At 47.9% G+C, this 26,144-nt stretch overlaps 1 protein-coding gene across 1 annotated transcript in view; it reads left to right on the top strand.

The window, feature by feature from the left end:
• The window catches only part of LOC144180736 (uncharacterized), a 55,008-nt gene that overhangs the window by 17,577 nt on the left and 11,287 nt on the right, over positions 1–26,144 (top strand). The window contains exons 6-12 of the mRNA XM_077709007.1: positions 1,949–2,121; positions 3,254–3,324; positions 4,178–4,294; positions 5,740–6,218; positions 11,459–11,585; positions 20,481–20,492; positions 25,911–26,041. Coding sequence (XP_077565133.1) covers positions 1,949–2,121; positions 3,254–3,324; positions 4,178–4,294; positions 5,740–6,218; positions 11,459–11,585; positions 20,481–20,492; positions 25,911–26,041 — 1,110 coding nt within the window. The remainder of the gene's footprint in view (positions 1–1,948; positions 2,122–3,253; positions 3,325–4,177; positions 4,295–5,739; positions 6,219–11,458; positions 11,586–20,480; positions 20,493–25,910; positions 26,042–26,144) is intronic.

Genomic DNA, 26,144 nt, shown 5'->3' with positions numbered 1-26,144 from the left:
AGATGTAAGTGGGGTGTTCGGTAAAGGTTGTGAGAGCAGCATGGTCTATGAAAAAAACGATGGAGTGCTCTTCTTGGGAGGTGGCGTCTTGCGGGCAGAAAAAAGGCGTTTGTGCGGAAACCAGCGACGAGTGGCGTAAGAAGACTGCGGCTCGTGTTTCCGTAGAGGAAAAATGACTGGCGTCTGTAAAACATACTGCCGATCCCGGCGTATCTAAAAAGGAGAAACGTTTGGTGAGGGCTTTGCAGCGCAGAAGGCGGCAGGTGACATGCCTGGAGGGCTTCATAATCTTAGGTAGGGGTTCTATGCGGATACGAGGGAACGTGGTCCCAGGGCGGGTAGATGTAGGGATTGGAGGAAGCGACGCAGTAGGGTAGGTCATCTGCAAGAGTGCCCGACACTGGTGAGATGTCTGAAGGCACGGAAGCTGTGCTTGCTTGTGTATCTGAATACATTCTTCCATAGTGTTATATGTCCTGGTCTCGATAAGATTGTTAGTACGGGCGTAGTGGGGCCCGCCAAGGGCAATGCTGTAGAGTTTACGGAGAGCTGCATCTTGTTTGGTTGGTTGACAGGGTGTGGGATGCAGGTCTGGCACTGTGTACAATATGCGGGACATGGTAATAGCGTCTATAATACTTAAGAGGTGTTCCTGTAAGCCAGTCCAGCGATTTGTGACGCGATTCAGATGAATCATTTGCTCGATCTGAGAGTATATAGTTCGACGTGCCGGGTACGAACTACCGCAGCAGTGATAAGTGAGACCGAGAATTTTTAGTGGGACTGTTTTTGGAATTGGAGTATTATCAATGGTGATGTTGATGAGGTCACGATCAGGGACTCTGCTTTTCTTATTCGTCATGATCATGAGGACCGATTGGAGCGAACATGGTTGTTTATTGCAACACATGCTTGTTGAAGAGTTTCTTTGAGTAGGGCTGGGCTACCATGGGAGGACCAGAGTGAAATATCATCGGCATAGGTAGAGTAGGAGCAGTGGAGGGGAGTTTCCTGCACGTTCTCGCCCAACCGGTGGCTCCACAAAGATTTCCACTCACCTACAGCACTAGCCATGACTGTCCTCCTCGCTTCTTCTTCTTCTTCGCTCCCTTTCTCACGTGATCTTTATTCTGGCCACCGCACGCACACTTTGCTTTTCTTGCTTCTATGCGTCGAATCCTGTCCCTGTGAGAAGCGCCTCCTCACCCGATCTTTCTTTAACAAGAGGGCTTTTTTGTAGCGTGAGCTACACTGGCCGAGGTTTAGCAGTTTCGTGTCGCTCCTGGAGAGCCGTGCTGCGCATGCGCGAGGAGCAGTGACGTCACACGCCGCACAGAACGGTGCTCGCTGCGCGGCGTCTCTCACACATTCCAGGCGCGCAGCGCCGTCGCCGTCCTCCGTTTCGCACGTGGCGGCCCGGTCCACTTGATGAACATGCGAGGGGTGGCCGGGTGGGGAATCGATGGCTCCTTCGACGCAGAATCACTGGCATGCGCCTGTGGAACCAGCTCAGCTCTGGGGCAATTGGGGACGCTGCGCCGGAGCCGCTTGATAAATATACATGTCAGATAATGCGTATACCATGTGTGTGTCCTTGAAGTAGCAGTAAGCATCATAATCAAGCTAGCCCTAGGCAACCAGGAAAGCTAAGAATAACCAGCTGAACCTTAGCTCACGCTACGTGTATCCTTTCATAACCGAGCCAAGCCACTGCTAATTTTTTGAACTTTTTTTTCTGAAATAACTACGGCTGAAATATTCAAGTATTTTGGCTATTACGTCAATGTTGAGCGAAATTGGGAAGTTCTGAAATATTTCTTTCGTTTTCTTCGCTAAAAAAAAATTGAACGAACTTGCATTTTCTTTCCATAGCCCCTTTAATGCCAGTGTTCTCATGTTGGTACGCGCAACTCAATTCCCTGGAGAAACACGCTGCACTTCTTCACAGGAAGCCTACGTCACACTAATGGAGTACATCGACGGTCTGGACCTGATGCGCGTCGTGACCAAGGAGGAATACCTGGAGATAGGCACGGTCCGCATTATAATGGCACAGCTGATCCTCGCGCTCGAGCACATGCACCTCCGTGGGTTTCTCCACCGTGACATCAAGGTGTCAAAGTGAGGGCAACGGCACGCTGACAGCCCCCAAACAACTCAACTTTTCGTTACTTAGGTTCCAAGAAGGCTGGGCTCCATTCATTCGCAATAAGCGTCTAGTAAACTTATGCCTAGTGCCGAGCTTGAAGTGATCAACTTATCCATCGATTCATTTTTTAACAAGAAACAATTGGAAGATCTTGAAGCCATGAAGTTATCCATCGATTCATTTCCTAGAAAAAAAGAATTGGAAATCGTAACAGCAAGTGGCTGTCATAACCATGATGGTGTCTATAGCAATGAAACGCTAAGCTCGCAATATTTATCGGTAGGCGTTGTGGCAACTGTATAATACTGGCGGGAAGAGGCTGTCAGGTGAATGCCACCTAAGATACAAGAACTTTATACTGAGCCTGTCTTTTTTCGCAGCCCAACCTTTCTGACTTTATCCAAAAACAGCAAACCGAAACACATTTCTCTGGGCGCCTTTCTTTGCATAACGCCCACAAACAGGCTGCTCAGAGTTAATGGTGAAAGGAAGCGCGAAGAAACATCGACGACCAGGAGAGACAAATACAATGGCACGGAGCGGTACTATCAACTAAACTTTTATTGGAAAAAAGCACGAAAATATATACATGAAGCGAAGAGATAACACGCAAAATAAGATGCTACACAACTTGAGCCAGACACAAGTGAATCTACTGTTAAGTAACATCCAGATAATCAACTTCAAGATTAGACACGTATATGTAGGGCACACTTACACACTTGCCACCCATTTTCGCGATATGAGCCGGGATATATTTTCGTGTTTTTTACAGTAAAAGTTTAGTTGATAGTAGCGCTTCGTCCTGTTGTATTCCTTTCTCCTGGTTGTGGTCGTTTCTTCGCGCATCTTCTCACCATGAACCCCTACCAACTCGCCGAGCTCTCTTTGTTGCTCAGACTTACATAATTATTTCTGCCTGGGAGCAGCAGCAGCTTCCGCACTGCGAAGTGTCGTGCTGAATACTATCTTCTTTCAATTCCCCGAAACACACATTGTGTGGAAATTTCGCCAATGCAAAGGAAAATCAGATACCTTGGGCCAAAATCAGTGTTTTCTATTTTCAGAGCAAGGAATGTGATGAAATTACACTATGTTTTGCAGTATGCTCATTTTGCCTGGAGGACGTGTCAAGGTCATCGATTTCGACACCACCAAGGTCTGCAATGGTCATTGTAAGTATAGCTTGTTATCGTGGGAGTTTTTGCGATGATACAGCACGAGCGTAGCCCTCCATGCTCAAGCGGTTAGTTTAAAAATGGGTGAAAGGTACGCTAAAACTTCGTTGGATACCATGCCCGGAGAACAAACCAGTATTTTACGGTATTGCAACAACAAAACAGGAACCAGTAACTGGTACGATGCAGTACGTACTATTTCGACGAGGTGTTTCAAACATAACTATGTCGGCTGATAAGCGTTTTCTTCGCATTGAGGTGTTTGCACTATACCTTCGTTATAGTGCGAACACTTGGCACCGATGCAATTTTAGTGAGGAATGCGTCGTAATAACGGGAAGCTTAGCGGAAAACTGTCGAGGCTAGTTAAAGAAGGACGATTAACTTAAACTTAAAAGGGGCGATTTGAATTTCTTCGGAATAATTTTTTTTTCACTAAATGATGTGCATGCTGGAAAAACATGAAAATTCACCAAAGGCATTTGCTCTTGCTAATTTCAATTAGTGCAATTCTCGCTAATTTAACGACATACTGTTGCTTCACGTCGTATTTTTAACGTGCCGCTTCTTTTTTTTGGCCATGAGTACCGTGGAGCGGAAGTGTTGTGTCCATAAACATACCCCAATTAGGTTCCCCTTAATCTATAGTACCCCTTAACCCCCTTTATCTTAAAACTACGTTCCCCTTAATCATCTTAATCTTGAAACTAAGTTCCCCTTAATCCTCGTAATGTTAAAACTAAGTTCCCCTTAATCCCCTTAATATTAAAACTAAGTTCCCCTTAATCCTCGTAATGTTAAAACTAAGTTCCCCTTAATCTTAAAACTAAGTTTCTCCTAATCCACGCAGTCGCCAAGCGTCTTCTGAGGGGATACTTCAGGAGGACGCCGTTTGAATTCCACGACCACGAGTCGGCGGGCACCATACCGTACATGGCTCCCGAAATCCTGAGGAAGCGGCCGTATGGTAGGGGCTCAACACATGTCAACGCATCTTTTGGTCTTTCTTCTGGGAAAAGATATCAGAAGAAGGTGGTTTTTTGTTGAGAACGGCTACCATAAACGCCCATGTCTTAGTCGACTCGCTTTCGCATGTTATGTCGTATATAGTTCCTGGTAAGAACACTGCGCTAAATTTAAATTAATAAACAAGAACGACGGCAAAACAGAAGATGCAGACTTACGAAATCGCTTTCGTAAGTCTGCACCTTGTGGTTCGCCGTCCTTGGTCTTTGTTAATTCTAATTTAGCGCAGTGTTTTTAAAAGAAATAATGTACCAACTAGCCCCGAAGCAAGCTCTCATTGCCGTATATAGCCTTCGCAGCATGAAGTGGGCTTAGGAATTCACAGGATCTCTTATTGTTACTTTTTAATGTGACTTGACCAGCGAAAGCCTGAGTCGCAATGGATTGAAGACGGACATGTTAGTTACGTGGTTCAATTTTGATGTCCACCATCGACGTATTCTTATTCCTTTTCCGGCGTGAGCTTTTTACCAGAAACCCTCATGTTGACATTCAAAGAGATTTGTTTTGTCACCGAGTTTTTTTTTCGACACTAGTAATGTTAACAGTGCTAGTTAATCTGCTATTTTAAACAACTTAATTAGCTGGCTAAACCCCACATCTACCATATCCCGCTCAGTCATTCTCATTAAATTATTCAGACATCCACTTCAATCGCTGATTATCACTTCTTAAATCCTTCGGAATAACTTCCCTACACTTTACTTAAGGGACACTGCAACACTTTTTTCAACTTTATTTGAAATCCTAAATGCTTGCAGAACGTAGTCACCCAACACACCTAGTACTTATATTAGGGAGTCGCAAAGTACCTTAGCCAAAAAACTGCCTTGCGCCTATCACATAATTTGTAAACTCTCTCAAAAGATTTTTCACTATTTCCCTGTCTTGACGTCATTCGACGGCTCGAATTACTTCACTAAGGCCATGTAGCGGCTGTTGGCCGGTTTTCCTTCAGTTGCAGCAATGAACGCTTTTAGATAGTAATTTTTTAAAAAGCCACGATAACAAAGGGATCAGGGAAGGCGTATCTGGTGCGACGAGCAAAAGATGCAGTGCCGCTCTGTGTTGGGGATAACTATAGCTTTCGCAGTGGTTCCAGACTCGAAGGAAAGAGTGAAAGCGCTTATAGAAAGTGCTGCAGGGTCCCTTTAAATGTAAGGGCGTTTACGACCGCCTTCAGCTGCTGCCGAGTTAAAGCACATGATATGGAACGCCTCGTGCTTCAGATACGCAGGGGCTCGGGCCTCCAGTCTCTTTTCTGCGATGAGTTTGTGGCGGCCGATTTTGGCTCAAGGTCGACTAAACGACGAGACATAAGGCTTTCGCCTTGATAAATCGCGAGTTATTTCGTTTTAGAAATAATCTCCCTGAGGCCGCGTGCAGGGCGGGCCGCCGACTGGTGGTCAGCGGGCGTCGTCATGTACAAGCTGATGACCGGCCGCGTGCCTTTCCGGGGCAAGTCGAAGCAAATGCTCCGTGAGCGCATCATAAAGGCGCCGCTCAAGTGGCCGCGAGCGGGCGAGCGCCCGCACTCGGCGAACACTCCGGCCAAAGACATGACCTACCGCATGCTGAAGAAAAACCCCGTGGAACGGCTAGGGTCGCGCTGCTACAGCGACCTCAAGACGCACCCGTTCTTCGACGAGTTCGACTGGAAGATGCTGTTCAACAGCACGAACCTGTGTGTCATCCGCAGCATCAAAGAGATCATGGACGCAGACGCCGAAAAGGACCGGAAGGCCGGAGACCCGGAGGACAAGCGCAAGCACCAGCTCATCGAAGAGATGGTCGACATCAGTCCCGAGTCCCAGAAGCCGCTACTCTGCTACGCTGCGCCCAGCTTCAAGAAACTCATGCTGGAGGTGAGCTTCTCTGCATGAGGACAGGACACTTAAAGGGGCCATGATGACGAAGGACAAGTTTTGTTCATTGAAAAGACTGTTTTGTCCCGATAATAATGATACCGGTTTCATTGCAAAGTTTGAACAAGTAACCGATATATTAAGAAAAACTAGAGTTACTCAATACTTACAGTTGAGAAACTCCATAGGTCCCATGTATCAAAAGCCGGTCTTTGGTTGCCCCCTTGCGCCGGGGAAAGTACGGGGCAAGTTGACTAGCCTGACGTCTGTCGGCAGAACGTTGAAATAGTACTCAAGTGCTTGCGGCTGCTGCCGTAAGTCATAAAATAAAAATCCGCTAGAACACAAGTAAATTTCACCTAATTAATGTACTCTAATTTAAAAAGCAACCTTTGTTCCACAAACTTTCTTTACTAATAATAGTTTAGCGAAGTTCAGTTTTTTGCTCCTAGGTGCCGCACGCGTCGACTTGCCCCTCAGCTTCCACACAGCAGGCGGGCTAGCACCGCCCGGATTCTGAACCGGAGTTTCGCAACTAGTATATATTTAGTAACTCTAAAGAAAAACATATGAGACCCTGGTGTCCCCCCCCCCCCCCCGCCACTTTCCGGCGATTTCTGTATGACGTCACAGAATCTGGTTTGTGCGATTGGTGGCGGCTGATCTAAGCTACCGCCAAGAAAAACATGAATGGGTGAATGTAGTGGGCCTGCACTTTCGTTTGATCGTATCACTTGAGCGGTTACTTAGAGTTGACAGACTGATAAGAATTTTTTTTAATGCTGGACCATAAAACGTCATTTCTCTCCATAATACGTCAGTGAAGGCACAAACTGAATTTTTTTCGATATTACGTGCGTTTTTGTGGCGTAAGCTGCACTGGCCGAGGTTGAGTAGTTTCGCGTGGACCTTGAAGGGTTGTGCTGCGCAAGCGTGAGGAAGTTTGGATTGGATTGAATTGGATTAAATTGGGTTGTACTGGACTGGATTTGAAAAGCAATTTTTACTTAGCTCCGTTATCATTAAAATTACTGCTGTACACCACGTACGTTCGCCCACAGTTAGAATACTCTTCCGCAATATGGGATCCAGGCCATGCTACACTAACACACGCAGTCGAAGCCATACAAAACCGTTCAGCTCGTTTCATCTTGGCGAACTATTATCGTACAGCTAGCGTAACTGTCATGAAGGCGACTTTACATCTTCCATTGCTTGCTACCCGCCGGAAGCAGTCTCGAATTCTCCTCTTCCGAAAACTATTCTTTCACAATCCTTCTTTGCGTTCCATTTGGATTGAACCTGCGCGATTCATATCTCGACGCGATCATTCACAAAAGGTCAACGTGCATCGCTGTAACACATCAGCGTATCAACCGTCCTTTTTTCCCAGAACCAGCAATGAGTGGAATGGTCTACCAGCCGCCCTAACAAGCATAGCCGACCCCATACTATTCAAAAATGCATTGTCAAACCTGGTTTAGTTGTTTCATGTATCATGCACTTCTGTATTTCTTATTTATTTTCTTTGTTACTGTCAATTTTTTTAATGTTGCATCTGCTTCCTAGTATACCTTTTGTATATATTTATTGTATCTTGCCCCTCCACTCTGCAGTGTACTTCAATGTACCCTCAGGGTATTATCGATAAATAAATAAATAAATAAATAAATAAATAAATAAATTCCAATCCAATTGGAGTATGGGTGTGTAGAGAATTGGGTCTGCACGTTCGGTCGGCGCATTCCAGATGAGTGACGTCATAGTCGCGCCAACGCCCAGGCGCCGGCGCGTGCCCAGCTGTGCGCCTCCGTTGCGCGTTAGCTAAGTCTGACGGCGCGCCGGAGCCGCTTCATAGGCGTTTCGCGTGGCTCCTGGAGAGCCGTGCTGCGCATGCGCTAGGAGCAGTGACAGGACTTGACTGGACCGGACCGGACCGGACCGGACCGGACCGGACCGGACCGGACCGGACCGGACCGGACCGGACCGGACTGGATTGGATTCGATTGGATTGGAAATTGTTTTAGTAGCAGTAAGCATGATAATCAGCTAATCCTAGACAACCAGGAAATCAAGAATAACCACCTGAACCTTAGCTCTCGCTAGGCATATCCTGGCATAGCCGAGATAAGCCAGTGCTAATTTTTTCTGTTAAAAACATAATTCAGGGCTGGGCTGGAATAGAGATGAGTAAAGTACCTAAGTTCAGTCCTTTAAAACTGAACAAATTTTAATTTGGTCTTCATGGTCCCTTTAAGCTAAAGTTTATTGCCATTGGCGCTGCGGTGAACAATGCATCCTGATCACACCCTTCAATTACGCTCTTGAATATGCAAAGAATTATGAACATGCAGTCAATGTCCTGCTACCTACAACGCACTAGTAGGATCTTTTTCGGCTTCGAATGTTTACGCATGCAGTTTTTAGTATGCTTCTGGTCTTCAATACATGCATTAGAGAACCGGCATGAAGGAAAAAACTTCACGTTGAAGAAAAAAACTTCAAGAGCATACAGGCGAAGTGCCGACTTTTGCTTTAAGCTTAAATAACTGCGCCTTCTTTGTAATCTCTAAATGTGGTGGAAGTGAGTATTTTGGACATCCTGTCAATTGCCCCTTCTGATGCGTAGTATGTTAGAAATAGCCGCAATAACAGCACCCAACATTTCTTGATCGGAGAAGGCGATTTTTAGTAAATCACGAACGCCACAAACATCACTTTCTGAACAAGGAGACAAGTCTTGTGTCACTCAATGAACTTTCCTTCGCATGGGAAGACATTTCTGCCCCAAAATAATTCAAATTTCGGCAAACTCACAAAGGCGGGCAAAGTAACATAAATGGCAGCAAGAAAGTCTTTGAGGATTTACTAAACATAGGCGAATTAGTCTGTAGCCTCACCGTTGGTCGGTGGCGCGATAGAAAGGAACCGGAAACATGATTTGAATCAAGCAACACCTTTTACCGGCGGTACTTTCGTTGGTGCGTGCTTATCGCGCGATCTATTCCTGCGACGTCGCAGGGGCAGTGCTACCTAATCACTGTTACTCTTAAGCGACTACTCCCTCATTACTTTTCCCAGCCTAATCATTCAAATCTTTCCTAAAGTGCCACGATTGCTCTCCTGGCGTGGGAATGTGTCACGTATCTTAAATTGTGTTTTTTTCTTCGTCATCCTCTTAGTCTGTACTTTATTTATTTTATTTATTTATTTATTTAATACATACTGCAGACCACAGTTGTGGTCCTGGCAGGACGAGCACTTGAATAGCACAATAATACAAAAAGAGCAAAAGGGACAAAAAAATGAAAAGGCGGACATTGCATTGTCAATCCCAGACACAAACAACAACAAGAATAACAAAAAACGGGGCCATAAAGTATCTAATAAGTATGGCTCAGCAATGGAATTCCATTCAGCCACGGTACGCGGGAAAAATGAAAATTTGTAAGTATCAGTATGCGCTTGGTATGGTGTTAGCAATCTAGGGTGATGGTGCCGCGTGTGTCTTGTGGTCGGGGCGGATGTATACAGAGAGGGGTCGATAGCCAATTCATGGTTAGTAAGTGAGCAGAGGAAATCGAGACGAAATTTTTGTCTTCTTAACTGAAGCGTGGGAATGTTATTGGCAATCATTAATTCAGAGGGAGAATCCGTGCGACGAAATTTTGAAAAAATGAACCTAACAGCTTTCCTCTGAATCTTTTCCAATTTATCGATGTTATTTTTGGTATACGGGTCCCATACTACAACAGCATACTCAAGTTTTGGTCTAACGTATGAATGGGAGCAAACACGTTTAACACTTGGAGGCGAATTACGAAGTTTGTGTCTCAAGAAACACAGTTTTCAAAAAGCGGAGGAGCAGATGTCTATGTGCAAGTTCCAGGAAAGATTATTAGTGAACGTTACGCCTAAGTATTTGAAGCTGTTGACTTGGTTCACCGCGCACGATCCCAGTGTGTACTGAAATTCGAATGGAGATTTTTTTTACGCGTTATGCGGAGGGAAACAGTTTTATTTGCGTTGACAACCATGCCCCATTCCTTGCACCAACTGTATATATTGTCCAGGTTTGTCTTAAGTTCTATTTGATCTTGCATGCTGGAGATTCCACGGAATAAAATACAGTCATCTGCAAACAGCCGGACATGAGTGGTGGGTGTAACTACAGTGACGATATCATTGATGTATAAAAGAAAAAGCAACGGCCCCAGAACACTACCTTGAGGCACTCCGGATGTGACAGGAAGACAGCTCGAGGCATGACCATCAATCAAAACATACTGCTCTCTATTCATCAAATACCTAGACACCCACGCTACCAAACTTTCCGGAAGGTTTATATTTTTTAATTTTTGAATTAATTTGTCATGAGGAACTTCGTCAAATGCTTTGCTAAGATCAAGAAAAATTGTGTCTACCTGAACATTATTATCAAGGACCTTTGTAGACTCGTCTGTGACGGTGACCAGTTGAGTCACAGTCGAATAGCCTTCCCTAAAACCATGTTGGAAGCTTGTTAGAATCGAGTGAACTTTGTACTGCCTATGTACTGATTATGTTAGAATTGTGATCTATGTACTGCCATCTGCATTCCTATCTTCAATTCAACATTTTGCAAAATGTTTTCCCAAATAAAAATAACGAACTACTTCCCCTGTGGCCTCCTTGACGTTCATTACTTACGGCTGGCCTCCCTGTGCTTGTTAAACAAACCCTCCTTTCCAAATACCAAGCTACGTGCGTCGCGGGGGCCTTGGTTCTGGCAGCTTTGGGGACAGAGGCAGCGTAGGAGAACTTCCCCCCAGTCCACTGTAGTTGGCAGACTTATCGTTCGTATCGCGACCTGTGGTTTACAAAGAAGGCCCTTTTCACCTGGATTGTCCCAAGGCCGTTGGCTACCAGAGCCACCACCATACCACCGTATAGTTGTCAGAGTGGCGCTGGCTAACACCGTAGGACACAGGCACAATGCCATCAATATCCAAGGAAACGGTGAATAATACAGCCTCACAGATAGCCTGATTGGTAATGGAGTAGATGTGTGTGCGAAGGTCGTGGATTAGTTCCCCAGTCTAGTCATTTCTTTTTCAATGCATTCCTGTGGAACAGGTAAATTCATTTCCACCCGCAAAAAATCGTGATCTACTTCCTCTGTGCCCTCCTTGTTGTTCTTGACGGCAGGCTTACTCTTCCTTACACATATACAAGCTAACTAAAGCACCTTTCGTACCTAGGTGAAGGCGAGCAAGACCGCCATCCGGGTGTCCGACTCATTCATGGAAAGCAGCGGGCAGACTTCCACGGCCATTGACTACAAGGGACATTCTCAACTGACCATGAGTAAAAGTGCCACCTTGGCTGGTGAGTGGAACAACATCTCGCCATTGATACACTGCCTGTGTTGCCACTGCATTGTGCACAAGCTATTGCGCTGATCTGCTCGCATGCACATAGTTTTAGGGGTTCCCTTGATACTGCTACTTGGGGAGTTTATGCCACTCAACTTAAGCCTATCTCGGCTCCTGGAGCGATGAGATCGTTGCGCTCGGATTGCGTTGGCCCGTCCCAGCCTCGGTGAAGCAAAGAAGCACCGATTCCCCAGCCCCGCATCCCCACCCTATAATCAATCGTGACCAACCCGTAGAATGATGAAGTTCCCCAGCCCAAATTCCTGCGTCTCCAGCGGCCTGGGTGTTGTATGTTGTGGGAGTGCTCATTCGGGACACTGTTCGTCGAGCTCTTCCTCGGCATATGTGACGGCCAGGGCTGCTCCGTATTTCCATCTCATCTTTCATCCTCACTGCACTCACGAGGTCAGTGCGGCTCGACCGACACGGTCGCTCTCGACGCCAGGGCGATTATCACAAGAAGAAGACGAAGAGAGAAATACCGCAGTGCTTTGTGCACCACTTCTCCCACAAATGTGGAGATGTGTATGACACTTCGGCTTGCGCGGGCTTGCTGATGGCCCAAGTGTACATTCATACATTCATTCATTCATGTTTTATTGCGTGTCCAATGCACCATAGAGGCTCTTACATTGGTACAGAAGTCAGATAGTAAAATGTGATAAAGCGAAAATAAAGACATCACCAATTTAATATAGCTGCAAGCAAATGTCGATATCGCGAGAGAGAGAGAGAGCAAGACTTTATTATCACTATCCGGCGTGTGAGGGAGTGGGTCATGCCGCGCAGGGCTTCGCCACCCCTATGTCTCGTTAGACCTCTATGTTGCCTGACTCATCATTGGCTACTAGGAGGAGTCTCCGTTCGCCTCTGCCGGGCCAGCGCAGCATCGAGCCGCTGGATAGCTTGGAGTTGCATCGCCTGATGGGGCGATGTGACGCACTGTTCAATGTCCGGTGGAAACGAGTCCCAGGTATTCCCCTGCACGGGAACACCACACCCCCACATCAAGTGGGCTAAGGTAGCCGGTCCGTCTCCGCACGCACTGCACATTACACTCGCGAACAATCCGGGGTTCACATGTCGAGCGAGTGCCGGTGTGAGGACAGTCCTGGTTTGTAGTTGTCGTAGAAGGACACCTTCTCTTCTGCTTAAACCTGGATGAGGCGTGGGTAGTTGTCGGCGGGTCTCCCGGTACCGACCGAGTATCTCTCCGAATTCCATGAGTGGTTCGAAGTTAGCTGTGGTCGTTTCTTCCGCTTCCGAAGGGCGGGGGGGGGGGGGGGGGGGCGTCGTGCGGCACGCGAGCTCACGCGCGACGGCGTCCGCTTCCTCGTTACGGTTGGCGAAGCGTCCAGAGACGGTCCCCGTGTGGGCTGGAAACCATCTTAGGTGTGTGGTGGTGGTTTTGACATTGGGTAGTATCTTGGCAGCCGGGGCTCCAGTGTACCCTCTGCTGTAGTGGGTGATGGCTGAGCGAGAATCGCTGAGTATCGTGGTTACTTCCGGTCGGCATCTGAGAGCCAAGGCGATGGCGGCTTCCTCCGCCTGCTCCGCCGACGTGGCACGTATGCTGCACGCGTTGATCGTCTGGCCGTCCGTTGCCCGGATAATTGCCAGTACAAATATATCCGGTTTGCAGTGGTGTTTGGCTGCGTCGACATAGACTGCTTGCGAGTCGTCTGCGTGAGTTTCGATCAGGACCTTGGCTCTGGCCCGTCTGCGTTCCTCGTTGCGTTCTGGGTGTACGTTGCGTGGTAGCGGTAGTATGACCAGCTTACGTACTACCTCTTTGTTGATTCGTTCTTGCGCGGGAGTTTCTAGTCCGTAGGATTCGGCTTGTGGCGGTCGTAGACCGATCTTTCGGAGGATCTGCCTGCCAGCATTGGTGGTAGCTAGCCGGTTGAGTTGCGCCGTTCGCTGTGCTTCGCTTATCTCTTCCAGCGTGTTGTGTACTCCCAGTCGTGCAAGTGCGTGGCACAGATTTATCAGTGAAATAACCGTGCATCGAAGGCACAACCGCAAGTAATGGCATTATAAACAGATTTGTTAAGGCACGAGTAAACACGCTTTGAGGCATGAAGAAATCAATATCTGTTGACATACGATTGCACAGAATTTGCAGGCGTTCAGCAGGTGATTTGCTATGGGGCATGCTGGGGCAAATAATGTACAATGGCGCGTGAATCGCTGAGGGACATGTAAATTGACGCTGTGCAGTAAATCGGGAGCGTCAAAATGACCATTTAGTATCTTATAGTAAAACAGGGCGTCACGATAACATCGGCGACTTTCTAGGTCGGTGATGCCTATTATATTTAAAAGAGAATGGTATTCATATTAAACCTTAAGTTCGAAATATCTATCATAGATAACTCTAACCAGGCGCTTCTGGACTGATTCTATCAGGTGGGAATACGTTTTTGGGAGCTGGTTCCAAACAACGGAACCAAATTCCAAACACGATCTCACCAAGCAACAATTCGGCGCACGTTAAAGATCCCCAGGTGGTCAAAATTAATCCGGAGCCCTCCACTACGGCGCGCCTCATCGCCTGCGTTGCGTCGGCGCATTAAACCCTACAATCAATCAATCACCAAGCAAAAAAAGAAGTGGATGATGGTATCCGGGCATTTGAAATTGCGTGTGAGGCGCGAAATTACACCCAGTAGTTTAAAACCGGTGTTACCAATGCACGCAACATGCGGTTTGAAATTAATATGACTATCAATAAGTACTCCTAAATCTTTGATAACGTTTACGCAAAAAATAGCTTCTTTGCCCACCTTGCAAGAAAACAACACTTGCGCCTTCTGCCTCGATACAGTAGTGATTTTGGTTTTAGACGAGTTTAGAGATGAACAATTTTTGATACACCACTGCGCAATAGCACAAATATTCTTCTGCAGGTTTACACAGTCCTCTGTTGACTGAATTTTTGAAAACAGCTTCATATCATCCGCGAACAGAAGTACTTTTCCATATTTTACACAATTGACGACATCATTTATAGAAAACAAGAAACAACAGTGGGCCCAATACCGACCCTTGTGGCACTCCGGAGGTCGGAACAAAGGGTATGGACAAAATATCATGAACACGGACATAATTTTGGCGCGTTGATAAATAACTGAGCATCCATTTACAGAGCGCGGGACAGAAGCCATAGCCTTTTAGCTTTCGTATGAGTAATTTATGATGGACTCTGTCGAATGCCTTTGATAGATCAAAGTAAATGCAGTCCACCTGACCTCTGTTTGAGACCACAGGGGAGACGTGGCTCAGGAAGGAACAGAGGTTAGTTTCAACAGATCGCCCTCTCACAATGTCGTGCTGTTGAGTTGTTAACAGCTTGGACAGATGAGCAGGGAAGCGCCTGCACACACTTGTTTCAAAAACCTTCGAAAAGCCACAAAGCAATGAAGTCGGGCGGTTGCGGGACGGGTTACATGCATCACCTGTTTTAAAAAAACGGGCGACTATGCCTTTTTTCCCAAAGTTCTGGGAAGACACCAGTGTTGAGCGAAAGATTAAAAACATAGGCCAATGCAGAGGCGATAAGCGAGCAACATCCTTTGAGGATGAACAGCGGGATTTCATCAGCTCCCGCAGACCGTGTAGGTCTGAGCTTGTTTATCGCCGCTATGACGTCAGAGACGGTAATAGTGAAAAAGGAGCAGGTATCAGTACTGGCGTTTTGATCTGTATCTCTTGCACGCAAATCAGGGAAACCTCATGCGCTAAGTGGCAATTAACATTCGCTAAAAAAGGACGAAAATATGTCCGCGACTTCCTTCGGTGAGGACAGATGACGGGTTCCAGGATCAGTGCGCATCCGCAAAGAGATGTCGTGCGAAGATTGGCGCGTGTGGTCGTGCACATATTTCCAAAAAGACTTTCGACCGGAGCGCAAGCTATGCTCCGCTAGTCTTTCGTTCATAGCTTTATCACGTTGCGTTAGCTTTTTTTACCAGAGAACGAAACGCCCTGAACTTTGCGTACCAAAAAAGTCAACCCAGTTTTCTTGAAACGACGGTGAAACATTTCCTTCTTGTGCAATGCTGTTTTTAATTTTTTAGAGAACCATGTGGGAAAATGGCCGGAAATAAATTGCCTTTTCGGGATGTGCTGATCAATTGCCTCCTTAATAAGCCTGGAGACTTCGGTCGCTGCTTTTTCGGCATCGCTTGTAGCATAAACTTCAACCAAGTGTCTGACTCAACATGTTTGTAGAGATTAAAATAATTGCCTTTTGTGTAACAATACACAAGCTTGTAGGTTAGTACACGTTGATAAAAAGTTGCGTTAAAGGTGACCACGAAAGGCGGGTGGAAGGAATCAATGTTTACAAGAGATTCCGTTACAGCTTCCAAACTGCCGATACAAAAATTTGATAGCATAATGTCAAGGATGTTACCAGCCACGTTTTTTAAATTATTGTATTGAATCAAGCCACTAAAATTGATAAAAGTCAAGAACCAAGAGGCCTTGCTGGCCGTCACACAATCACACTCATCTGTAGTACCAAGCAACCAGCACTGCAATCAGCACTGTAGTACCAAGCAACTGCACCCGTTAGCCTGGATCTCGACCCAAACACACTGATCACAGGTTTCAAGATCATGCCTACGTGTTGCCTATACCGCACCTGAGACGGCTATAAGGACACCTCCTCCGAACATCTGTCTTGTAGCTTCGTAGTTACGATCACGACGGAACACAATATAGCGACCTGTAAAAGATAGGGAGTCGGATAGGTCTTGGATAGGATAGGATGCACCTCTCGCATATTTCATGGTTCGTGTCGCCTTCGTCCTTCCATCACGGAACGCCTTCGTCTATTAGCAACATTCAAAATGAGTACATTTTTGCTGATATTTCAGAAATGTTTTACAAGGGCGAAGACGTACAAGTGCGACCCCTGTTCCATCGTGGTATCATACTTGGCAAGCGTCTTCAAGGAGAGTTGCCTCCGTTTTGGCGACGAAGACCCGAGGGCCATAGTCAACTTCTTCAATTATTGTGCAGTAAAGAAAAGTGATGTTACAGGTTGCAGCACGCTGGCGTGCTTAAAACATGGTAACTAGAGCTGGCAGATAAACATTCTCCGCGGAGCCGGAAATCGTACTGACGGCCTCGTCAAAAAGCGAGCATCTTATAGTCTCGACTGCAATCGTCAAAACAAATGTCGACACTTTCTAAACAGAGTCACACACACACACAAGCAAAAGCACTCTCTGAGAGTCACGGAGGGGATGAGTCACACGCCGTGAACAGCCGCCGCTTCGAGACCGCGCATGCGCAAAAGGGGTTCGGTCCGCACCGTATTCTCGAAGTTATTTGCCCGGCGTGAGGCATTGCATCAAACTTGCTCGGTTCAGTTCTCTGAGGGGGCTTCGCAACAGGCCTCTGAAGCTTCGGAGTGAAGTTCGAACGAGTCGACTCGTAACAGCATGAAAAGAATTTGCATGTGATTTTTATACACTGGGAGCTCTGTAAATTCACTCTGCCAATCCTGATGATCCATCCAAAGCGCCGGAAACTGATTGATGGCAATACCGCATTTCGGCGTAGCTGAACTCAGAGCCCTCCTCTGTTTGTCCTACCGTCCCTCCAGTTCGTGTTTGTCCCACCGTCCCTCCCTCTTCCAGTTGTGGTCACCAAAGCCTACTCTCTTTTCTCCCTCTCCCGCAACTGCCTCCCCCCTCCTATTCTATATTCACCCATTCCCAGCCCACTACCTCCATTTCACGTCTCCTCCGCTCCTGTATACGTTCCGTTTCACTCTTTCTCTTCTTCTTCTTCACGTCCCTTTTCTCTTCTCTTCTTCAACATCTCGCTCCTTTCACCCTCCCACTCTACTTTTTACCTCTTATCTCCATCCTCTTACATGCTATCACAATCGCCAATTTTGCTTCCCCTATCTCATCCCCTTCTCGTCATAATCTTTCATCTAGTCGCGCTCTCAACCGACTCCAGTTCTGACACCTCTCCTCATACACCTATCCCACTGAACTTCCCTCCATGCGTCTTTTTCCTTCGCTCCACCCTCTATAGCTCTCTTTATATGAATTTCCGTATCCATATGCACTCATCTCGCTGCAAACAACTTCTTACCCACCAATTCACAGTGGCTCGCTGGCACTCCTGTCAGCAGGCTCACTAGCAACGTTACTGGCGAATAGCGAATGCAGTAACTGTACCGGTTGATTCGGGGAACAGACGGACGGACTGGCGGACGGACGAATGGACAGACAGAGAGACAGACTGACAGAGAGACTGACGACAGACAGACAGACAGACAGACAGACAGACAGACAGACAGACAGACAGACAGACAGACAGACAGACCTTTTTGTTTGGCAACTCATATCAAGGCCATTCCGCCCTGCGAATGTAGATAGCCAGCGATGGTGTGAAGTAGGTGTCACTTCTAACTAGCATCACGGTGGGGTTGTGGTCTCTAGGATATACAGTCATTGACATACTTGAAACTGCATGCAAATTCTCGGGCGATGTTAAATAGACGTGGGTACGCCGGTAAGCGGTTGATTCGATCAGAGCGGTGTGGCATCGCAAGCGAAATGCCTCCATCACAATACGCGTAAATCACTGCCTTGTCTGTACTGACCCACGGTACCGACGCACCCGCATTTATACCACCTACGGCGGCTACAGGGGTAGCGTTGTCGCAAAGTAACACGCGCTTGGAGGGCAGTCCGAGGACAGCTAGGCGCATAAGAATTCAGAGTGCGAAATCACTATTGCCCAGTTAGACGCCTGAAACTCCTTACTTCCTCCCCGCGTTCTCGAAAGGCCTCGTCATCTTGCCGCCTGACACAGTTTGCTTCGCGATCGGCTCCCACCTTACGCCTTCTAATGGCTTAAATGTGTCTCCTGCACGTTGCGAAGCTTCCCGTTTCCTTTCGTTGTTGCCGATTTTAAGACACCCTACAATACTATCGATGAGCGCTTTCACTCTTTCCTTCGCGTCTGGGATCACTTTGAAATCAATGGTTATCGCCAGCACAGAACGGCACTGCGTGATTTGCTCGTCGCAGCAGATACGCCTTCCATTTCTGTTTTGTTTTTGTGGCTTCTTTTTAAGTTTCTATCGAAAAGCTGCAACTGACGGAAAACCGGCCAGCAGCCGCTACATGGCCTTAGTGACGTAATTCGAGCCGTCGAAGAACTTCAAGACCGGGAAAGAAAGAATTTTGGTGGGCATAGAATTCTGGTGGGCATAGAGCAGTAATTTTTGGCTGACGTACTTTGCGACCCCTAATCTAAGTACTGGGTGTATTGGGGGACTGGGTTCTGCAAGTACTGTCTTCTGCAAGTACTGAGAACTGTCTTTTTTTTTGTTCTTTCTTGCTGTGAATTCTTGAATTCTACTCATTGTTTCCTGAAATCCGAGAGCTGATGTGTATGTTTTTTTCCTAGTGGAATTGTCATTGTAATTATTGTCTTTCTGTAAACTGAAAGCTGATTTTCTATGTGTTAGTTGTGTGCATTATTTTGTTAATTTTTATTGTCACAAAGTACGTGCCATTTCCCGCAGAGTCGCGCCAACACGTGGGGGGGGGGGGAGGGGGACGTCACCTTGTCAGGCTTTTTTTTTTTTTTCCTGTAGCCTTTTTGACCGTCCCCCTCGACAACTGTATAGCCAGTCTTGTACATGTTGTCGCAATAAACTTTCAACTTTCAAACTTTCAAACTTTCAAGTATTAATTATTTCAAATAAAGTAAAAAAAGTGTTGCAGGGTTCCTTTAAAGAGCGTACTGTGGAACACATCGTGCTATAAAACGTTTCGCGCTCCAAAGGTACATGGAGCTTGGGGACGTTTAGCCGCCTCTAAGCAACTAAGCGCGGAAACAGACATTCAAGGAAACGGAAATACGAATGTCTGTTTCTATGGGACACATGGGGCTTTAAAGACACGCAGGTAGGGTTTGCTTTGACGGTTAGCGTTTTGATGTAGGGGCAAAGGAAACCGTTTAGCAACCTAGCCTAATGAAACTACGCTGAAAAATATTACCTTCTTTAAAATGAAGTGTCAAGCCTGGAGCTGAGCACCGGAAGAATGAACTAGGTATACGTCGAGCAAGAGCGCCGCGCCCCCGTGGGGATCGCGGCGGTGCTCTGGAGGACCAATGCACCTCTGACGAATCGGCCGCCGCAGCGGTAGCTCCTCCGGCCAGTGTTTAATAATGACACATTTCTAGAGGGGAATCTGGCGGTAGTGTAAGGGCGAACCGCGGTTGAGTGAGGGTGCCGCCATATAACGGAGGAACATTTGACTAGCGCATGTTCCACTTGTTCCACACATGGCTAATGAACACGCTGGTAGTTGTCTGTGACTACAGGAAAGCATAGTAATATTGTTAAAAGATTATATATAAGTTGGTTTATCGTCTCAACAGTGGAGCTGCAAGGAAACTTCATGCACAAGAAAGGTTCTCTTTTGTCGAGTTTTCTTTGAAAAGTGAAAAGAAGCCATGTGGCTAGCCAAACCAATTAGGCGATGAACGTTTTTTTTATCTGCTGTGACGGCGCCCACGACAGGACACGATTGCAGCGACAATTTTAACACGAAAGTTTTTTATGCCGGGGTCCACGAAGATCTCACGACGTCATATCCGTCACGGAATCGACATCGCCAGGAACACTGCGATTTACGTGGCTGCGCCGGTATTCGAGCCAGGAACTCCTTCCTTGCAACGGGAGGAACGAAATTCCGTTGTGAAGAGACGCGTGAACAGAACGACAAAGGCGCCTTATATCTTTCCTTCTAGATGGTGCTGCCATCTAGGAAAGGCGAAGTGAAGTAGTGCAACATGACGCTAGTTAGCGCCGACAGTTGGCGCCTCGATGCCAGCGACGCGCAGCGCAAGCTACGGAGAGGCCGACTTGCGGATGCCACGCTCGTGACACGCTCAGCAGATCCTTGCGCTGCAGCGGACCGTGTGTTCACCAAACGATTCCTTACCAATCCGTTTGGTTTCGTTCGCACGGGCGGTTTGCGAGCGCCAGTGGTTTCAGAAGGATTTAAGCAATGCTCCGGCGCGTGCAATCCAGTGTCTCACGTTGATGTATATAGCGGTGCCATACCGACGAAATATAAATAGCGATGTGCAAGTTGATATCGATGCACAATAAACATTCAACTGCTGCTGTGAAAGCCGATTTCACTTTCGTGTTTTACCGGCTCCTATGGAAGAGGGAACAACCACATTTTTCCCTACTATACTGTCACCAGGAAGGACGAAGAAGTGGGCGATCCGCCTCTTTCATTGCGGTGTGCTGCCACCTAGCCTGCCTAGCGGAAGTTGAAGCTGTAGGGTTTGCCGGCGTTTCCTCCGGCTGCGTTCTCGTTGTATGCACGGCAATCCCACACTACGGCGAGGAGCAGCCGAAGTTTTTCTTCTGTGTTGGTGTTATAACGCCTTAAGACGACAGCCCCTGGTCATCACATAATACCAGGCGGCTTCTTATCACTGAATGAGGGCTGGCAGAGAAATCTCGGACAGATCCGTGTGCCGTCCGAGTAGCAGAGCGAGCAGTACTTGGAGTCGTCTGGCATGAAGTGCGATCGCCAGCTCAACAAAGGCCGGCAGTTCGCTGGACACATGTACGATTGGTACACGCGATTCGCATGCGACTGATCGTTACGACTGTCGCCACGACTAGTCGTACGCGTGAATTTGAGACGGCCCGATGCGCGCATGAGATGCGTCGTCGGCGTCGCTCCGCCCACTGTTTTTGCTCCATGGTCAACTACGATGATCGCTGAGCTGAATTTGTAGATTCTGCGCGTTTGTTCGCAAGAAATGGATAAAGGAAGCAATCGTGAAGCGTTTTCTGCCTTCGGAAACAGTTCGCGCACACGCCGGCCGCGCCTGCCAGCTCGGCACACTCAGCGGCTCGAACCGGCGCAGACCACGGTAGCAACGGTAGCAACGTGGTAGCAACCGCGCTTGTCGCTGCTCTTCTGAATCAATCTGATCGCTAAAAAGTTCTACATGCGAGAAAGTAGGTGTTAGTGTGGTGAAAAATTGTGCTAGGGATTGTTGTCAGGGCTTATTTTAAAAGCGGCGATCAGATATATCTGCCGCGATGCAAGCCTATACGCTGACCGGTCGCCGCGGCGCGCGGTGCGCCGAGCGGCCGAGAGATGGCGATACCTGCGCGGAAGCATCGAAATAGGCTACGCAGATGTTTCGGTCACCGATCACTCAAACGGCAGTTATAACTTAAATAGAGTTCCACATGCGAGAAAGGGGATGATAGTGTAGTGAAAAGTTGTGTTGCGGATTGTCATTCGCAGTTGCACAGATAGCAGCGATGAAATATCCGCCAGGATGCCGAGCCGACGCGAGCGACGCAAGCCGCCGTAGCCGATCGCGTGCAGCCGACGGGAAGCGATAGAAGCCGACACCGTTCCCTTTTCGGCACTCCGAGTTACAGCGGAACGTAGCACAAGTTGTGGGCATTGTTCCGCGCACAACGAGCACACACAAAAAATCAAACGATGTAACTACAACCACGACCCCTTCCCGCTTGTGCGGGAGCTGTGGGGAATGTCGTCTGCGGCCCCTACTGGACTGCTTAGGGACTTGGCCGCTAGGGGATTGCGCATGCGCAGTGGGGTTGTGAAAGAGGCGGATTACACATAGCGCCATGCTTGCCCACCTTCGACGAAAATGAAGCACATGGTGGGATAAATCCATGCCTGGGACAATATGGCTGACGCCTGTTAAATCATCGCCTCACCCATCATGACTCGTCTCATTGCTCTACCTCCACGAACAATATATTAGTGTGAAACTGTTGCTTCCAACCGAGCAGCAGGAGCTTGATGTGGGCGACCTGGTGAAACATTCTTACGAAACAATAACGCCAAAGACGGGACAAAAGGAACACAGTGCGAACAGACGGGCGCTAACTTGTCACTCAATTTTTATTTGAAGAAACGCAGGTTTATTCAAACTCAATGTTTACTTCTTTTATTTTTATTCTTCAAATAAAAATTTAGATCGAAGTTAGCGCCCGCCTGTTCTGTCTGTGTTCCTTTTGTCCCGTCTTTTGCGCTATTGTTTCTTAAGAATGTTCCAACCGAGCTTCGAAACTTGCGTCTGTTTCATCCAACGCTGCAGCCGTTACCAGGGCCTAGGCGGCTCTTCGAGCACTCTCGCCAGCACTGCCACCGCTTATGCTCCTGTCTGTGCCGAGGAAAGGCGTGGTGCCCACAACGCCGACAGTAACTTTACGCTTGATCAAACATTACTAAAAAATAGCAGTGGCTCAGCTCGGCTATGCCGGGGTATACGTAGCGTGAGCTAAGGTTCAGCTGGTTATTCTTAGGTTTCCTGATTGTCTAGGATTAGGTGATTATGCTTACTGCTGCTAAAACGATTTCCAATCCAATCCAATCCAATCCAGTCCAGTCCAGTCCAGTCCAGTCCAGTCAAGTCCAGCCACTGCTCCTCGCGCATGCGCAGCACGGCTCTCCAGGAGCCACGCGAAACGGCTATCAAGCGGCTCATGCGGAGCGTCAGAATTAGCTACTGCGCAACGGAGGCGCACAGCTAGCCACGCGCCGGCGCCAGTGCGTATGCCACGGCTATGACGTCACTCCTCTGGACACGCAGACCGGCGAATGTGCACACCCAATTCTCTACACATCCGGACTCCAATTAATCGGATTTAAATCCAAGAAAATTCAATTTAACACAATCCAAGCCAAGCCAATCCAATCCAATCCAATCCTATCCGATCTGGTCCAAACCAGTTCAACGCTCCTCGCGCTTGCGCAGAACGGCCCTTCACGGCCCACGCGAAACTGCTCAACCTCGGCCAGTGCAGCTTACGCTACAAAAATGGCTGCCGCTTAGCTCAGCTAACCTTAGATATGCAAAGCAAAAGCTTGGATTAGTCTGGTTGAGTCTTGGTTTAGCTTGGCTAACCTTTGATTTAGCTGTATTGCCGACCACGTCTCGAAGCCGTTCGGTTCCGTGCAACGCTCACAGATGGAGCCCGGGCGAACGCGGCGTTTGCCGAGGCGGACGCGGCCAACACAACGTCGCCGGGCGCGAGACGATTCACTTTCCCCGAGACGACCCAGCTCGGCATGCATGGGAGGCTGCGGGGGTGGTCGGTTGCCTCGTTCGCAGCGGCGGCGCAGCGGCGGCGGCACCGCTGCTCGTTCTGTGCAGAACGACTGAAAACGTGGCTTTGTGCGCAGCTCCGACAGCGGGACCGGCGAATCACGCGATGCGCTTCGGGGGGTGTGTCACTGGGGGTGTGTCTGGGGTGAAAATGAACTTGGATAACTCAGTTCTGCTCCATGGTACTAACAAAAAAAAAAAAAGCCACTACTGACTGAATACATGCTTCTCCAACGAACGTCTTCATGAAGTTAATACAAGTATCTTGGTGTCACTCTAACAAATAATTTATGCTGGAATTCCCACATTAAACAAGTTTCTTCCGCAGCTTTCCACAAATTATGCATGCTAAGGCACACACTGAAAGATGCTCCTACAAAAGTGAAACACTTAGCTTACCAATTCTCGATTTTCCCGTAATTAGAATATGCATGTGTTGCCTGCGATCCTTATACTAAAACTAACATTGATGCATTAGAAAACACTCAGCGGGGGGCATCCTGGTAGTTCTGTCACTAATGTTATGCGTTCAAATGGTATCCCATATTTGCGATCAAGACGCAGATTCTTGCGCCTAAAATTTTTGTAACTCCTTTCAAACTGCAAGCTTGCTCTGAACGCTGACGCCTACCTCACACCACTAAGATCGCGTCAGACCTGGTATTCACACGCACTTTCTATAACACCATATTTTGTTAGTACTAACTTGTTCAAATTTTCTTTTAGATGCGACGCTGAGAGCATCTCGTGTCGGCGGCCCTGTCCTTCCTGCGTGCGCCCGTCGTCGTCGGCGTCCGTACTCTCCTCCGCTCACCGCCGCTCCTCTCCGATAGCGAACACTCTCTCGCGAGGGGCATTGGATTGGATTCGATTGGATTGGCTTGGCTTGGCTTGGCTTGGCTTGGACTGGATTTAAATTGGATTGGATAGGATTGAAGTGGATTGTGTTGGAATTGTGTTGCGTCATAATCGCGGCAGACACACTGGCGCCGGCGCATGCCCAGATGAGAGCGAACACTCTCTCAACATCTGCGGGTGTGCGGCCCAGCGCGCTTTCACTAAGCCGGTGGGCGGCGCTGCGCGGTGCTGCGCATGTGCAGTACTCTCTCTCTCCGCGGTCTCCTCTCCTTCGGGCGCGCTGCGCATATAACCGGTATGCCGCTTTCCGGCGGCCTTTCGGTCGACAGTTGCTCTCCGCATGCGCTTGAACCCCCCTCAGCGTCGCATCACACCAGGGTTCCCGCGAGGGGAGGTGGGCGTAATTTTTTTTTGCTCGTACCATTGAAGAGTGGAACTGTTTGCCTGCAAGCAGTTTACGCTCTCCTGAGCCTATTTACGCCAAAATTTGACATTCTTTTTCTATCTATTGCAACTGTTTCGCGTTTCCCTCCCCACTCTTTCCATTCGTTGCTTTTGTATAAAATTGTTACGCTTCCCACTTTTCATTTTCTTCATTCTTTTGTTCATGTTGTATTGAAATGTTGTGTATGCTAACTGTACTATCTTGCCCCTCCTGCTTTGGCCTCTGGCCAGCACTATTTGTAAATAAAAAAGTCACCTTGCGCATTCTCCGCGAAATCGCTGGACGAAAGGAGTAAAGCTTTGCTTTAATGTGTCTTACTACGAGGAATATGCTGAGCCCTTTTGGACATGAGCATCACTAAGTGTCTGCTGAATTTTAGCAGCGGAGGTGCTGTAGGTCGAGCCTTTTCGTCCGTCTGCTGAAGTTCATGCGTCACACAGAAATAGCAGTATATTCCAAGACCACTGATAGAGGGCGCAGTAGTTTAGCAGGGGCGGGTTTGTCTCCCTAAGGAGAGGAGTAGGGGTGGGGGACGCTGACGCTAACGTTTACTTCCGATTCGTTTGCGCGAACCTTGGAATTTTCGGGGTGACGGCACTGCTGTCCTCCGGCGAGCGGCCGTTGACGTTCGCATCGACACGAGAGAACAGCAGCTCCGCCGTTTCTGCAGATTTCACGCTGGGTGGCGCAGTGTTCAGTTTTTTTAGACAGCTCTTGCTTGGTCGCTGTAAGCCCAATATTTGTTCCATTAGTGTGCTGAGGGTGGGAACTGAAACAGGCCATAATGTGTTCCTTCAGGCATGGAAGGCAAGAGCGCTGGCGTCGCTGAGAAGGTGGACCTGATGCTGTACCGCAAAAAGAAGTACTTCAAGCTGTGGGACTTCGGTTTCTCGATGCGGCGGGCTAAGGGAGAAGAGGCCTTCTTCACCTACGTAGAAGTGAGTGTGCCGTTTGCACATGTCCGTTCGTACTATTAAACGGCGCTCCTGCATGTCCAGTCAAACAAAGCATAAATAAATGCGGCCTCATAAGATTGCATAA

The sequence above is a fragment of the Haemaphysalis longicornis genome, unplaced genomic scaffold (assembly GCF_048455015.1).
Source record: "Haemaphysalis longicornis isolate Haplotype H1 unplaced genomic scaffold, Haemaphysalis longicornis Haplotype H1 scaffold_4, whole genome shotgun sequence".
Classification (NCBI taxonomy): domain Eukaryota; kingdom Metazoa; phylum Arthropoda; class Arachnida; order Ixodida; family Ixodidae; genus Haemaphysalis; species Haemaphysalis longicornis.
This window is presented reverse-complemented; position numbering and strand designations above follow the sequence as displayed.